Genomic DNA, 15,931 nt, shown 5'->3' with positions numbered 1-15,931 from the left:
AAACTCTCCTTTCCCCTCACAAAACGCTCCTTTCCCCTCACAAAACGCTCCTTTCCCCTCACAAAACTCTCCTTTCCCCTCACAAAACGCTCCTTTCCCCTCACAAAAATCTCCTTCCCCCTCACAAAACGCTCCTTTCCCCTCACAAAACGCTCCTTTCCCCTCACAAAAATCTCCTTCCCCCTCATAAAACGCTCCTTTCCCCTCACAAAACTCTCCTTTCCCCTCACAAAAATCTCTTTTCCCCTCACAAAACTCTCCTTTCCCCTCACAAAACTCTCCTTTCCCCTCACAAAACTCTCCTTTCCCCTCACAAATCGCGTCCCTCGCCCTGGCGGCGCTGCCCCCGCGGTCCCTCCCTCAGCCCGCCCCGGCGGGGGGCGCGGGCCGGGCCGGGCCGCGGGCGGCGGCGGCGGCGGAGAAGGAGAAGGAGGAGGAGCAGCCTGAGCCCCGCTCCGCTCTCTCCCGGCCACCCCAACAAAGGGCCATGGCGGGCCCCGAGCCTCTCTCCCAACCTCCCTAAAGCCCTCCCGAGCGCCGCCGCGATGTGGCCGGGCCGAGGCGGGCGGCGCTGGGCTCTGGCGCTGGCCCTGGCGCTGGCTCTGGGCGGCCGCTGCCCCGCCGCCCACAACGCCTCGGCCGGGCCCCCGCGCTGCCGCCGCCCCGCGCCCTGCGAGAGGCTCCGCTTCGGAGCCTGCCTGGGCTCGGCGCTGCCCTACGCCGCCACCTCCACGCTGCTGGCCGCCGACTCCGCCTCGCAGGAGGAGGCGCACGGGAAACTGCTGCTCTGGTCCGGTACGGACGGGACGGCGCCGCCGGGGAGCGGGGAGAAGGGAGGGAGAGGCCCGGGATGGGGATGGAGGGGGATGGGGAGCGCTGCAGGGAGGGAAGGGAGCGGGGGAGCTTGGAGGGGGAGTTTGGGTTTAGTCTAGGGAGGTTGGGGATGAGGACGGGATAGAAAAGTGGGTAAGAGGGGGTTGGGGGTGGGTAGAGTGTAGAAAACTTTATAGAGGGGGGCTGGGAATGGGTAGAGTGTAGAAAAGTGCATAGCAAAGGCCTGGGAATGGGTAGAGTGTAGAAAAGTGCATAGCAAAGGCCTGGAGATGGGTACAGGATAGAAAAGTGCCTGGGAGGGGGCTGGAGATGGGTACAGGATAGAAAAGTGTGTAGAGGGGGGCTGGGGATGGGTAGAGTGTAGAAAATTGCATAGCAAAGGGGTGGAGATGGGTACAGGATAGAAAAGTAGCTAGGAGGGATCTGGGGATGAGGACAGGATAGAAAAATTTATAGCAAAGGGCTGGGGATGAGTAGAGTGTAGAAAACTGCATAGGAAAAGGCTGGGCATGGGTACAGTGTAGAAAAGTGTATAGAGCAGGGCTGGGGATGGGTGAAGTATAGAAAACTTGCTAGCAAAGGGCTGGGGATGGGTACAGGATAGAAAACTTTATAGTGAAGGGCTGGGGATGGATAGAGTATAGAAAACTTTATAGAGGGGAGCTGGGGATGGGTAGAGTGTAGAAAAGTGCATAGAGAGGGGCTGGAGATGGGTACAGGATAGAAAAGTGCATAGCACAGAGCTGGGGATGGATAGAGTGTAGAAAAGTGCATAGAAAATGGCTGGGCATAGGTAGAAAACTGTATAGAGGGGGGCTGGGGATGGGTAGAGTGTAGAAAACTTTCTAGAGGGGGAGTGGGTATAGGTGAAGTATAGAAAACCATGTGTCACTGGCCTGGGGAAGGGTACAGTGTAGAAAACTGCACCCAGGGGGGCTGAGAATGAGTACAGTACAGCAAAGTGTGTGACAAAACATCATAGATGGGTATGGCACAGAGGGCAGCAGTAGATTGGGGTACGGGGGGTGGAAATGGGATAGCATAAACCCAGGGGTGGGTGCAGTATAGAAAACTATAATGGGGCACAGGGGATGGATGCAGTATTCATAGGAGCAGTGGGTTGGACCCAGAGATAGGTACAGCACAGAAAACTGATTAAAAAAGACTGGAGATAGGTGCAGTGAAGAGGGGAGCAGTGTACTGGGTGTCTGGGCATGGGCACAGTACAGAAAACTCTATAGCAGAGGAGTGGAGACAATGAATCGTGGAGAGGAGCAGGAGATTGGGGTTCAGGGGGTGGGATAGAGGGGGAACAGCACAGAACAGCCTCAGAGGTGGGTATGGTACAGAAAACCCTACAGCAGGAGTGTGGGGTGGGTTAATATAGAGGGGAGCAGGACAGTGAGAGGCAGGGCATGGCTGCAGGACAGATACTGGTATAGCAGAGCCTGGGGATGGGTGCAGTATAGAAAAGGGTTTATCAGGGGCTGGGGACAGAGAGAAAATGGTTTATTAGGGGCTGGGGGTGGGCACAGTGTGGACAGGAGCAGTACAGGGGGTACAGTATGGAGGGGCAGACTGGAAATGGGCACAGTGCCCCAGAGGCCCCACAGAGGGGTCCCAGTGCCATGTGGGTGCTGTGAGGACAGCAGGAGAGCCCTACAGAGAGGTCCCAGCACTTTGTGGGTGGTATGGGCACAGCAGGAGAGCCATACAGAGGGGTCCCAGTGCCCTGTGGGTGCTGTGGGGACACCAGGAAAGCCCCACAGAGGGGTCCCAGTGCCCTGTGGGTGCTATGGGGACACCAGGACAGTCCCACAGAGGGGTCTCAATGCCCTGAAGGTGCTATGGGGACACCAGGAAAGCCCCACAGAGGGGTCCCAGTGCTGTGGGGACAGCAGGAGGGCCCCACAGACGGGTCCCAGTGCCCTGTGGGTGCTATGGGGACAGCAGGGGGTGGCCGTGCCAGGGGTGGTGACACCGCTGTCCCCTCCCCGCAGGCCTGCGCAATGCCCCGCGCTGCTGGGACGTGATCCAGCCCCTGCTGTGCGCCGTGTACATGCCCAAGTGTGAGGATGGGCACGTGGAGCTGCCCAGCCAGACCCTGTGCCAGGCCACACGGGCCCCCTGCACCATCGTGGAGCGCGAGCGCGGCTGGCCCGACTTCCTCAAGTGCACCACCGACCGCTTCCCCGAGGGCTGCCCGGTACGGCACGGGCATGGCGAGGGGGAAAGGGGTTGGGAGAAAAGCCTGGGGAGGAGAAGGCTCCAGGGGGAGCTTCCAGAACATTCCAGGGCTAAAGGGGCTCCAGGAGGGCTGGAGAGGGACTGGGGACAAGGCCTGGAGGGACAGGACACAGGGAATGGCTTCCCACTGCCACATGGCAGGGATGGATGGGATCTTGGGGATTCCTGGCTGGGCTGGAATTCCTAGAGAAGCTGCGGATCCCTGGCAGTGTCCAAGGCCGCTTGGAGCACCCTGGGACAGCAGAAGGTGTCCTTGACATGGCAGGGGTGACGCTGCCTTTGAGGTCATTCCCACCCAAACCATTTCATGATCCCGTGGTGATTCCATGAAACCCAGCTGCCCCTTGCCCTCCCCAGGGGACTGGTGTCTGTGTTGGCCACGGGGGTGTCGTCATCTCCTTGTCCTCCTTGTCCTCCTTGTCCTCCTTCTTCTCCTTCTCTTCCTTCTCCTTCTCCTCTGCTGTCCTCCTTCCCCTTCTCCTTTTCCCCTTCTCCTTTTCCCCTTCTCCTTTTCCCCTTCTCCTTTCCCCCTTCTCCTTCTCTTTCTTCTCATCCTTCTTCTGCTCCTCCTTCTCGCTCTCCTCCTTCTCCTCCTCCTCCTTCTCTTCATTTTTCTGCTCCTTCTCCTGCTCCTCACGGCCTCATTTTCCCCATGTCAGAACGAGGTGCAGAACATCAAGTTCAACAGCTCGGGGCAGTGCGAGGCGCCGCTGGTGAAGACAGACAACCCCAAGAGCTGGTACGAGGACGTGGAGGGCTGCGGGATCCAGTGCCAGAACCCGCTGTTCACCGAGCGGGAGCACCGCGAGATGCACGTCTACATCGCTGCCTTCAGCTCCGTCACCATCTTCTGCACCTTCTTCACCCTGGTGAGAGCTCCTGAGGCCCAGATTCCCCTTGGAACAGTGTGTCTCTTTTGGGGTGCAGCCCTTTTGAGATCCCAGTCAGCCTCTCCGGGGGAGAAACTGCTGGAGAAGGATTCAGGGAGTAAATCAAGCTCACACATCCACACACGTTACAAGGCTGAGCTCAGCAGAGAGGCAGAGCAATTCCAGCAGGTGTTTATTCCATGTGCATCATAACCAATGGAAAAATGGGGAAAGGAGATATCATGGGAAGGGTGATGGACTTGAGAAACCCAGAGAGAAGATTGCACAATGTTTGCCATGGGGGAGAAGCCTTTTGTTACACCTGGGGTATCTTTAATCTTCACTTTTCCAGGGCAGGGCAGTTGGAAATTCCTTTAATGACAAAGGACTCCACATCTGTAACAGTGTGTCTTTTCAGAGTGTAGCTAAGACCTTTCTAGATCCCCATCAGCCTCTCCAGTGGAGAAACTGCTTGAGAAGGATTCAGGCAGCAATTCGACCTCACACATCCGCACACGTTACAAGGCTGAGCTCAGCAGAGAGGCAGAGGGCTCCCGTGTGTGCTTTGGCTCTCTTGGCACATTTTCAAGGCAATGTATCATCTTAGAGTCTGTGTTCTTCTCTTTATCTGCACCCTTAACCCTGTTATTCTCTTGTTCAGGCAAGTTCTTCTAGTTCTTCTTCTGAGTATGCTGAAGGTTTCCCATACTTGTGGTGCTTCAATACATGAAAAAGGGTAACAGACACATATATCCTAAAATACCACTTAGAATACATTCTAACATACAGCAGGACCTTTAATCTACTACAAAAGGGATTTCTCCAGTCTCCGTCTCAGAGATGACCCCAAAAAGGGGACGAGGCACTGAGCTCAGAGATAACCCCAAAAACAGGACGAGGCACCAAGCTCAGAGGTGACCCCAAAAAGGGGACGAGGCACTGAGATGACCCCAAAAAGGGGACGAGGCACCGAGCTCAGAGATGACCCCAAAAAGGGGACGAGGCCCTGAGCTCAGAGGTGATCCCAAAAAAGGAACGAGGCACCGAGCTCAGAGGTGACCCCAAAAAGGGGACGAGACACTGAGCTCAGAGGTGACCCCAAAAAGGGGACGAGGCACCGAGCTCAGAGGTGATCCCAAAAAGGGGACGAGGCCCTGAGCTCAGAGGTGATCCCAAAAAGGGGACGAGGCACCGAGATGACCCCAAAAAGGGGACAAGGCACCGAGCTCAGAGATGATCCCAAAAATGGGATGAGGCACTGAGCTCAGAGATAACCCCAAAAACAGGACGAGGCACCGAGCTCAGAGGTGACCCCAAAAACAGGACGAGGCACCGAGCTCAGAGGTGACCCCAAAAAGGGGACGAGGCACCGAGCTCAGAGGTGACCCCAAAAAGGGGATGAGGCACTGAGCTCAGGGGTGACCTCAAAAAGGGGACGAGACACTGAGCTCAGAGATGACCCCAAAGAGGAGGCGAGGCACTGAGCTCAGAGGTGACCCCAAAAAGGGGACGAGGCACCGAGCTCAGAGGTGACCCCAAAAAGGGGACGAGGCACTGAGCTGAGAGATGACCCCAGAAAGGGGACAAGGCACTGAGCTCAGAGGTGATCCCAAAAAGGGGACGAGGCTCCGAGCTCAGAGATGACCCCAAAAAGGGGACGAGGCACTGAGCTGTCCCTTTCCCCACCCCTCCAGGCCACGTTTGTCGCCGACTGGAGGAACTCCAACCGCTACCCGGCCGTGATCCTGTTCTATGTCAACGCCTGTTTCTTCGTGGGCAGCATCGGGTGGCTGGCACAGTTCATGGACGGCGCCCGCGACGAGATCGTGTGCCGGGCCGACGGCACCATGAGGCTGGGAGAGCCCACGTAGGTGTCACCTCCAGCTGTCCCCTTGATTTATTAAAAAAACTATGGATATTAATCTAACTATGACAGACAAAGACTCTCTAACAGTTTAAAGTTAGAAAGTGTGTGTTTATTACGATGCCGGGCAGCGTGCGGGGTCGCTCCCAAATACACACCTCAATCCACAGATGGTCACAGGGTCTTTTATGTCCAGGAGTATTGAATACCCAAAACACAAATGCATATTCATAACTCTGGTACATCCCATTCCCCGCTTCGTATGGTAATTAGCCCAAAAAGCCATTAAGCATGCGTAGTTTGTTATTTAAAATGGGTCGGTGGTATTTTTTTATAGGGTGGGATAATAACATGATCAAGTAAGATGGGTCTTCCTCCCTTGACTTTTTAACCTTTAGTGTTCGTGACAGCTAAATCCTGTTTTTTCCAGGACTGTTTGATTTATGATTGTATTGTGTTCACGGGGTCTATTGATTATTCAAGATGCAAAAGCCTAGTTTGACAGCTTTCATGATTTATCAGTTCCTTCCAAGATTTATCAGTTCCTTCAGTCTGGCTTCTGTTAGCAAAAGGGAAGTCCTAGCTACATTATCTCAGCACTATCAATTTTGACTACAGTCTTTAATTTTTCTAAATCAATGCCTCACGCTGTCACTGAGGAGGGTGAGACAACCACGCTGATGTTGTTGTGTCTCTGCAGCTCCAACGAGACGCTGTCCTGCGTCATCATCTTTGTCATCGTGTACTACTCGCTGATGTCGGGCGTGATCTGGTTTGTCATGCTCACCTACGCCTGGCACACGTCCTTCAAGGCTTTGGGTACAACCTACCAGCCCCTGCTGGGCAAGACCTCCTACTTCCACCTCATCACCTGGTCCATCCCCTTCGTGCTCACCGTGGCCATCCTGGCTGTGGCGCAGGTAATGGGGATGCTGTCGTGGGGAGGGGTGGCTCAGGGGGATAAAGAAACAGAGAAACAACCTTAAAAAGCTTTTCCCTCATTTCTCAGCGACTTTTTCCCTCACAAAAAGCGAGTTTTTCCTCACAAAAAGTGACTTCTTCCTCACAAATGCAACCTTTACCTGACAAAAAGTGACTTTTTCCTGATGAAAAGTGAGTTTTTCCTCACAAAAAGGTGAGTTTGACCTCACAAAAAGGCGAGCTTTGCCTCACAAAAAGCAAGCTTTACCTCACAAAAAGTGAGCTTTACCTCACAAAAAGTGACTTTTCCTCACAAATGTGACCTTTTCCTCATAAAAAATGACGTTTTCCTCAGAAAAAGCGACTTTTTCCTCACAAATGTGACTTTTTCCTCACAAATGTGAGCTTTTCCTCACAAAAAGCGACTTTTTCCTCACAAAGGCAAGCTTTACCTCACGAAAAGTGACTTTTTCCTCACGAAAAGCAACCTTTACCTCACAAAAAGCGACTTTTTCCTCACAAATGCAACCTTTACCTCACAAATGTGACCTTTACCTCACAAATGCAAGTTTTACCTCACAAAAAGGCAAGCTTTACCTCACAAAAAGTGACTTTTCCTCAGAAAAAGTGACTTCTTCCTCACAAAAAGCGACTTTTTTCCTCACAAAAAGCAAACTTTACCTCACAAAAAGCGACTTTACCTCACAAAAAGTGAGCTTTACCTCACAAAAAGTGAGCTTTACCTCACAAAAAGTGACTTTTCCTCACAAATGTGAGCTTTACCTCACAAAAAGCAACTTTTTCCTCACAAATGCAACTTCTACCTCACAAAAAGCGACTTTTTCCTGACAAAAAGCAGCTTTTTCCTCACAAATGTGACCTTTTCCTAAGAAAAAGCGACTTTTTCCTCACAAAAAGCGACTTTTTCCTCACAAAAAGCAAACTTTACCTCAACGAAACCCTTTCCTCACGAGAAACCCCATCTGAGCCCGTTGTCCCCACCCCGGCAGGTGGACGGCGACTCGGTCAGCGGCATCTGCTTCGTGGGCTACAAGAACTACCGCTACCGAGCCGGCTTCGTGCTGGCCCCCATCGGGCTGGTGCTCATCGTGGGCGGCTATTTCCTCATCAGGGGTACGTGTGGGGAAGGGGAATGGGGTCATTTTGGGTGTCCCCACGTGTTGGAATTTTTTCCGTGGAAGGCAGGGACAAGGAACTCTGCACACCTGAGATGCTCTGGAAACTCGTGGGTTTATTATCACAAGGGTGGTGGGTAAAGAGGGCTTTGCCTTCAGCCACCAGCCTGGGCTGGAGCAAAGCCCTAAAGAGAGAATGCGGAGAGAGAGAGAGAAGAGCTCAGGGGTAAAAACGGGGCAGGAGCAGGGGAAAAACGTGGGGAGAAAACAGGAGCAAGTGAGGTGAGAGAGAGGAGAGGGGATGGGCCAAGAGAGGTGAGGGAAGAGGGTGAGAGGGCCAGAGGAGAGAGGTGAGGGCAAAAGGTAGGAGAGCCAGGACAAGAGAGGGGAGAAGAGAGGAGAAGATGGGAGAAGAGCGGAGAAGAGCACGGTCCTCTTGTTACAATACAAATATCTTTTTTTCTGTTGAATATTCTAATTCACATTGACCAACCGGCGTGAGATACAAAACCTACAAACTTTGCATGCAGCCTATAAGAACTACTACATCACCATGTCATTTTACTTTCTAAACTCTATAGACTCCTTTCTTATGCCCTTGTTCCCGGATGTCTTTGCCAAGGTGGAAAGGCAACATTCTTGTCTTTTTGTCAGCTCATCCCCGTCTTCCTGCCTGCCATGGTCACATTTTGAAACTGGCTTTCATTCCTATTTCACTTAGGTTTTACATCTACAGTATTTCTTGCCATGCAGTCATATTCATAAGTCCTTCCTGTCCCGTCTTTCCCAACACCCACACCCTGTGACCCCCTCGCTGTCCCCCACAGGGGTCATGACGCTCTTCTCCATCAAGAGCAACCACCCCGGGCTGCTGAGCGAGAAGGCGGCCAGCAAGATCAACGAGACCATGCTGCGCCTGGGTGAGGCTCCACCCGGGGAAACCCGGTGGGAATGGGGAGGTTTTGTCCCCTGGTGTCACACACAGCCCCTTCCTGGGGTGGTGGGAGTGAGGGACAAAGCTGTAGTGGTGGTGGCACGGTGTTTGGATGAGATGGGGATGGATGGATGGATGGATGAATGGAGGGATGATGGAGGGATGGAGGGATGGATGGATGGATGGATGGATGGATGGATGGAGGGATGGATGGAGGGATGGATGGAGGGATGGAGGGATGGATGGATGGATGGATGGATGGATGGATGGAGGGATGGATGGATGGATGGATGGATGGAGGGATGGATGGATGGATGGATGGATGGAGGGATGGATGGAGGGATGGATGGAGGGATGGAGGGATGGATGGATGGATGGAGGGATGATGGAGGGATGGAGGGATGGATGGATGGATGGATGGAGGGATGGATGGAGGGATGGATGGAGGGATGGAGGGATGGATGGATGGATGGATGGATGGAGGGATGGATGGATGGATGGATGGATGGATGGAGGGATGATGGAGGGATGGAGGGATGGATGGATGGATGGATGGATGGATGGATGGATCCAGGGATGGATGGATGGATGGATGGATGGATGGATGGATGGAGGGATGATGGATGGATGGATGGATGGATGGATGGATGGAGGGATGGATGGAGGGATGGATGGATGGATGGAGGGATGGATGGATGGATGGAGGGATGGAGGGATGGATGGAGGGATGGATGAATTCTCTTCTCTTCCAGGCATCTTCGGCTTCTTGGCCTTTGGCTTCGTCTTCATCACCTTCGGCTGCCACTTCTACGACTTCTTCAACCAGGCCGAGTGGGAGCGCAGCTTCCGGGAATATGTCCTGTGAGTGTGACAGGGACAGGGACAGGGACAGGGATAGGGGGTGACAGGGACACGGTGGCACCTCACTGCAGCGAGGACAGCCCCCTGTCCCTCAGCAGCAGTGCCTGTTTGGGAAAGATAAAACAAAAAAGGCCTACAGATATGATTGCTTGGCAAGAGATTCTAAAAATATTGAACCTGTGAGTGAAATAGAAATGAAAGCCAGCTCTGAGATGTGATCATGGCAGGCAGGAAGACGGTGATTACCTGGAGGTGGGTTGAGTGATAGCAAACAAAGGGACCTAAGGGAGTAGCCCCACCAAGGTATCAAGGAAAAGGTAGATAAGAGAGCAGCCTTTAGAGTTTAGAATACAGAGCGATATGGTAACATAGCAGTTCTCACAGGCTGTGTGCAAAGTCTGTAGGTTTTGTATCTTGGGCGGGTTGGTCACTGTAAATTAGAACATTCAACACACAAGGAGATAGAATGTATTGGAACAAGGTCCTCACTCTCTTGCTCTTACCTCTTACTCCTTGCCCTTGTGCTCTCTCTCTTCCTCCCTCTCTCTTTGGGGTTCCCTCCAGCCCAGGCTGGTGGCTGAAGTCAAAGCCCTCTTTACCCGCAACCCTTGCAATAAACCCACGAGTTCTAGAATATCCCAGATCTGCAGAGTTCCCTCTCCCTGCCCTCAACAGATGCTCCCACAGGTGCCACCCCATGTCCGCCCTGCAGGGCTGTGGGGTGTCCCCCCTCCTGACAGCCGCTGTCCCCGGGGTGTCCCCGCAGGTGTGAGGCCAATGTCACCATCGCCACGCAGACCAACAAGCCCATCCCAGAGTGTGAGATCAAGAACAGGCCCAGCCTCCTGGTGGAGAAGATCAACCTCTTCGCCATGTTCGGCACCGGCGTCTCCATGAGCACCTGGGTCTGGACCAAGGCCACCCTGCTCATCTGGAAACGCACCTGGTGCAGGTGGGACCACAAGGGTGTCACCCCAGCTCCCTGCAGCCCTTCCTGCCCCGTCCAGTGGGATGTTGGAGGACATTCCCAGGTGTTTGTCCTTCAGCTCGATGAGCTGTGGGCTGGTGGCAGCTCGGGGATGGGCGGCTTTTCCCATTTGTGGGACACCTCCTTCTCCAGCCTGGTGTCCCCATCCAGAATGGGTTTCCTGTGCCCCCAGCTGTGACAGCTGTCCCCCTCCTGTCCCCTCGGTGTCCCCAGGCTGACGGGGCAGAGCGATGACCAGCCCAAGAGGATCAAGAAGAGCAAGATGATCGCCAAGGCCTTCTCCAAGCGCAAGGAGCTGCTGCGCGACCCGGGCCAGGAGCTGTCCTTCAGCATGCACACCGTGTCCCACGACGGCCCTGTGGGTACGTGCCTGGGGCAGGGGACATCCCTGGGGTCCCCAAAGTGTCCCCAAAGTGCCCTCCTTGACCAGATCATCCCCCTGTCCCTGCAGCCGGCCTGGCCTTCAACATCAACGAGCCGTCAGCCGATGTGTCGTCGGCGTGGGCACAGCACGTCACCAAGATGGTGGCCAGGAGAGGAGCCATCCTGCCCCAGGACATCTCTGTGACACCTGTGGCCACACCTGGCAAGTCCTTGGGGACCCTGGGGGGGATTTCTGGGGGGTGAGCTGGGTTGGGGGTTTGTTGTAGGTAGAACATGAAAGAATGAAACTTGCTGTCAGGGTGAGAAGTGAGGAAAGAAAGAGCCAATTTATTATGATTTGGAGTTTAAATAGGGTTTGGAATTTGATCAAGGATTGGGGGGATGCAAAGACCACCTCTCTGACCCCAGTGGTCAACTCAGAAGTTCATCAATTTGTCCTTCCCCTCTAGAAAGATTGTTCACAAAAACATCAATCTTTGTTTATGTTGAAATCATGAGAAACTCCAGTAGAAAAATGAGAACAAAATCAGAAGGCTGAAAATCAGGGCGACAGGGGTTGGAGAGGGAAATGAGCCACTGAACAACAGAACCAATATGATTCCAACAGAAGCTGTTTATTGTTCACATCACATGGCAGATATAGATATAGATATAGATATAGATATAGATACAGATATAGACTCTGGCTTGGCTGAGCTGCCCCTTCCTGAGGCAGACACACATCTTTCAGGACATCCAACTGGTCAAGAGTCACTTTGTGCTCCCCCTATCCAGGCTTTACATCTTTTGCAGACATTTTCTCAGGCTCTCTTCTTACTTTTGATCCTTCTATTTTCTCAGTAACCTCAATGAATCCCTGAGAGCTCTGACAACAAAACTGCAGGTGGTTTGGTGATAATACTCACAATCAATTTGGCTTCAGAACGGGCTGTCACACAGATCCATTGCCACAGGGGGTGTGCAGGGAGGCAGAGCTGGGAGGTGACAAGGCAGGATTTGGCCACTTACAGCCACTTCATGTCCCCCCAGTGCCACCAGAGGAAAGAGCCAACCTGTGGGTGGTTGAGGCTGACGTGTCCCCGGAGCTGCAGAACCGCGGCGGCCGCAAGAAGAAGAGGAGGAAGAAGAAGAAGAAGGAGGTGACCCCCGACCCCGAGCTCTGCCTGGGGCACCCCGATGTCCCCAGCAGCGTCCCCCGCCTGCCCCGCCTGCCCCCCCAGCCCTGCCTGGTGGCTTTTGTCCCCGACGTCCCTCCGGCCGTCCAGCCCCGCGCCGCCTTCCCCGGGCTCCGAGCCGACGTCCTGCACGTCATCAGCAACCCCTTCTGCCCCGAGAGCCGGCAGCACAACGGGGCAGGCCCCCTGTGGGGCCCCCTGCCCCACCCCGGAGTGCCCAGGACTCACAGTCACCACCCAGGGCTGGCACCCATCCACTCCAGGACCAACCTGGTGGAGGCCGAGCTGCTGGAGCCCGACTCGGACTTCTGAGGTGGTGACAAGGCTGGGGTGACACCCCAAAGGGGAGGGGACACCACAGTTGTCACACAAGGAATGAGGCAGGCAGCAGAAGGTCAGGCAAGGAAAGGTTTGGTTTTATTTTTTTGTTTTATGTACATTTTGATCAGAGGATTGGCTGTGCAGGTCGCCACCTCATCGACCTCGTTGGTGAGGAAAGGAAATCAATATTGATATCACCATCAATCAGGTTTTCTCCTCCCAGAGGAGAAACGTGCAAACAAAAGTAGGTAAGTTCTAAAAAAACATTGTTTTTATGAAGCTGCCTGAGAATCTTCACTGCAACAACTCAAACATTCAAAAGCAAGGAAGTTCAGAAGCAAAAAAGTTTAGGACAACACAGAGGACTCTCCTGATTGCCATGGGGGGATCCATCCCAAATCTCCCATCAGCCTGACTACATCCCATTTCTCCCCCCTTGGAGGATCCATCTCCAGCCTGCAGAGGTTTTGGGATCCCCTCTGGCATCACAGCAGGAGGAAGGAGCTGGGAATGGAACCAGCCCCAGCTCCCAGAGGGATTTAAGGACCAGGGGGGACAGCCTAGATCAGGGTAGATTTTTTTGGGGGCAGCAGCTCTGCCCCACCCACAGCTAGAGGTACGTAGAGCTCACCCCCCACTTTGTGCCAATAGCGAATTTATTTTTTCATTTTTCTGCTTTTTTAAGAAATTTTTTTTACTGTTTGTATCGTGATGGGAACATGGTGGTGCCTGCCCCTAATTTTGGGTTCAGAGCCCCTCCAAAAGTGCCTTCCAGCTCCCCAGAGATCCCCAAATCAGGGTCAGTGGGGTGGCAGCACCAGGGAAATGGGATGGGAAACACCTCCTGAGCACAAAATAAAACTCTCCCAAAAAAACCTCGGGGTGCTCCAGGTGGATCAGGGTCAGCAACCCACAGAGCAAAGCTTTTTTTATTATTTTTTTAGGATAAAAAATAAAATTAAAAAAAAAATCAAATCACAGCAAACCCAGCAGAGCCCTGAGACAGGAGGGCTCCAGTCAGTCCCTGCTGGTTGTTTGGATTTTCCCTGGTTTTTTATTAAGTCCTGGTAGGCTCTTGGCTTTTTTTTTTTTAATTTTTATTTTATTTTTGCTATCCCAGCGACTTCCACGGGTTCATTTTTGCTGTGTAAAGGAAAAGAAAAAAAACAAATCCTCCTGTATCAGTATTAAATTTACAGATTTTCAATCCCAGTGGCTGCTCTGGGCTCTTTTGGGGAGGGATCCGGGTGGGAAAACATTTCATTTTGGGGGTGGGAGTTGTCCTTTCTCCTAAAAACTCTCCTTTAAAAACTGCTTTAAAGTGTTTCAAACTGCTTAAATAGACTTAAAAACAGTTTGAAAGTGTTTCAAGCCACTTTAAAACGCCTTAAAAACTGATTTAGTGTTTCAAAGCCTTTAAAACACCTTAAAAACTGATTCGAAGTGTTTTAAACTGCTTTAAATCACCTTAAAATGCTTTAAAGTGTTTCAAACCTCTTTAAATCATCTTAAAAACTGCTTTAAAGTGTTTCAAGCCACTTTAGATCACCTTAAAACTGCTTGGAAGTGTTTCAAACCCTTCAAATTACCTTAAAAACTGATTTAAAGTGTTTCAAACCACTTAAAATTACCTTAAAACTGCTTTAAAGTGTTTCAAACCACTTAAAATTACCTTAAAAACTGTTTTCAAGTGTTTCAAGCCACTTTAAATCACCTTAAAACTGCTTTAAAGTGTTTCAAACCCTTTAAGTCACCTTAAAACTGCTTGAAACTTTCAACCCACTTTAAATCACCTTAAAAACTGCTTTAAAGTGTTTCAAACCCTTTAAATCACCTTAAAAACTGTTTCAAACCACTTCAAATCACCTTAAAACTGCTTTAAAGTGTTTCAAACCCTTTAAATCACCTTAAAAACTGATTTAAATTGCTTTGAACCCTTCAAATCACCTTTAAAACTGATTTAAAGTGTTTCAAATCCTTTAAAACGCCTTAAAACCTGATTTAAAGTGTTTCAAACTGCTTTAGATCACCTTAAAAGCTGCTTTAAAGTGTTTCAAACTCTTTAAATCACCTTAAAAACTGATTTAAAGTGGTTTGAACCCCAGTTCCACCTGCAGGAGGGAGCTGGAAACGCCCTCGGCCGCCTTGGGGACAATTTGGGGACAGTTTGGGGACAACTTGGGCAGTTTTGGGGACAAACTGGGAGCTCTGGGAGGGGCCCTTTGCCAGCAGGTGGCACCACGGGGTTAAAATATTAAAATATCCCCCCAAATTTGGGGCTGCCCAAAATTTTGGGGGTTTCTGGGTGGGGTCTCACTGAGGCATTCACTTTTTTGGGGGAAAAAAAGCCATTTTTTGAAAAAAATAATCCCTTTTTTATTTTGATTTATCCTTATTTTGGTCACCCTGCAAAGCAGACCCTGAAATTTAAGTGGAATTTGTCAGTGAAAATTATATTTTTTTCCAGTGGTTTGGAGTTTTTTGGGTTTTTTTGGTTTTTTTTTTTTTTGGTTGATCCTGCTGCAGAGTCAAAGCTGGATTGTCTAAAATGAAACAAAATATTTATTTTGATCTCCCTTTCTTTTTAGACTTTTTTTTCTTTCTATATATTTTATTTTGTGGCTTTCTCAGTTAAAAACCCAGTTCTAACCAAACTATTCCTAAAAGATTTGCCATTTTGAACCAAAAAAAACCCCAAAATATTTTAATTTTGGAAGGGGCAGGAGATGTGCTGAGAACCACATCCCCTCCCAAAAAAAAAAAACCCAACTTGGTTTGGTGCAGAGAGAGAAAAATTTTAAGGAAGAAAACACAGAAAAAAATGCCAAAATTCAGCAAATTTCTCTGAAATATCCTTTGGGAAAAGCTCCAAGATTCAAAAAAATCTCCAAAATTGCCATGAGAGGTGCAGGGGAGCGAAGCACAGAGGGTCACACATCAAAAAATTGTCCCAAAATCGTCCAAAAATCACCCAAAAATCGCCCAAAAATCACCCCAAAGTTGTCCAAAAACAACCCAAAAATTGTCCAAAAATCCTCAAAAAAATCGTCCAAAAATCATTTAAAGTCATCCAAAAATCACCCAAAAATTGTCCAAAGATCGGCCAAAAATCATCCAAAAATTGTCTAAAAATCACCCAAAAATAATCCAAAAATCATCCAAAAAATTGTCCAAAAATCACCAAAAAATGTCCAAAAATCACCTAAAAATCATCCAAAAATTGTGCAATAATCACCCAAAAATCAGCTAAAAATCCTGCTGAGGGACCACCTGGAATCCTGGGGTCACTTCTGAGCTCCTCAATTCAGGAAAGACCTTGAGGGGCTGGAGAATGTCCAGGGAAGGGTCTGGAGCCCCGGGAGGGGCCGAGGGAGCTGGGGAAGGGTCTGGAGCCCCG

The 15,931-nt window shown here is 51.0% G+C and overlaps 1 protein-coding gene across 1 annotated transcript; it reads left to right on the top strand.

Moving 5' to 3' along the window:
• Positions 1 to 2,840: 2,840 nt before the first annotated feature.
• On the top strand, positions 2,841 to 12,863 carry SMO (smoothened, frizzled class receptor). Its single transcript, XM_083860330.1, has 11 exons — positions 2,841 to 3,040; positions 3,741 to 3,950; positions 5,645 to 5,817; positions 6,515 to 6,734; positions 7,746 to 7,869; positions 8,699 to 8,791; positions 9,558 to 9,666; positions 10,433 to 10,618; positions 10,868 to 11,016; positions 11,106 to 11,240; positions 12,068 to 12,863. Exons 1-11 carry the CDS (start codon positions 2,894 to 2,896, stop codon positions 12,523 to 12,525), a joined length of 2,004 nt encoding a protein of 667 aa, XP_083716456.1. The 5' UTR covers positions 2,841 to 2,893; the 3' UTR covers positions 12,526 to 12,863.
• The last annotated feature ends 3,068 nt before the right edge of the window (positions 12,864 to 15,931 follow it).

This window comes from Zosterops lateralis (assembly GCF_965231275.1).
Source record: "Zosterops lateralis genome assembly, chromosome: 4".
Lineage (NCBI taxonomy): Eukaryota > Metazoa > Chordata > Aves > Passeriformes > Zosteropidae > Zosterops > Zosterops lateralis.
Note: the sequence above shows the minus strand (reverse complement) of the source record. Positions and strands in the feature narration are given on the sequence as shown.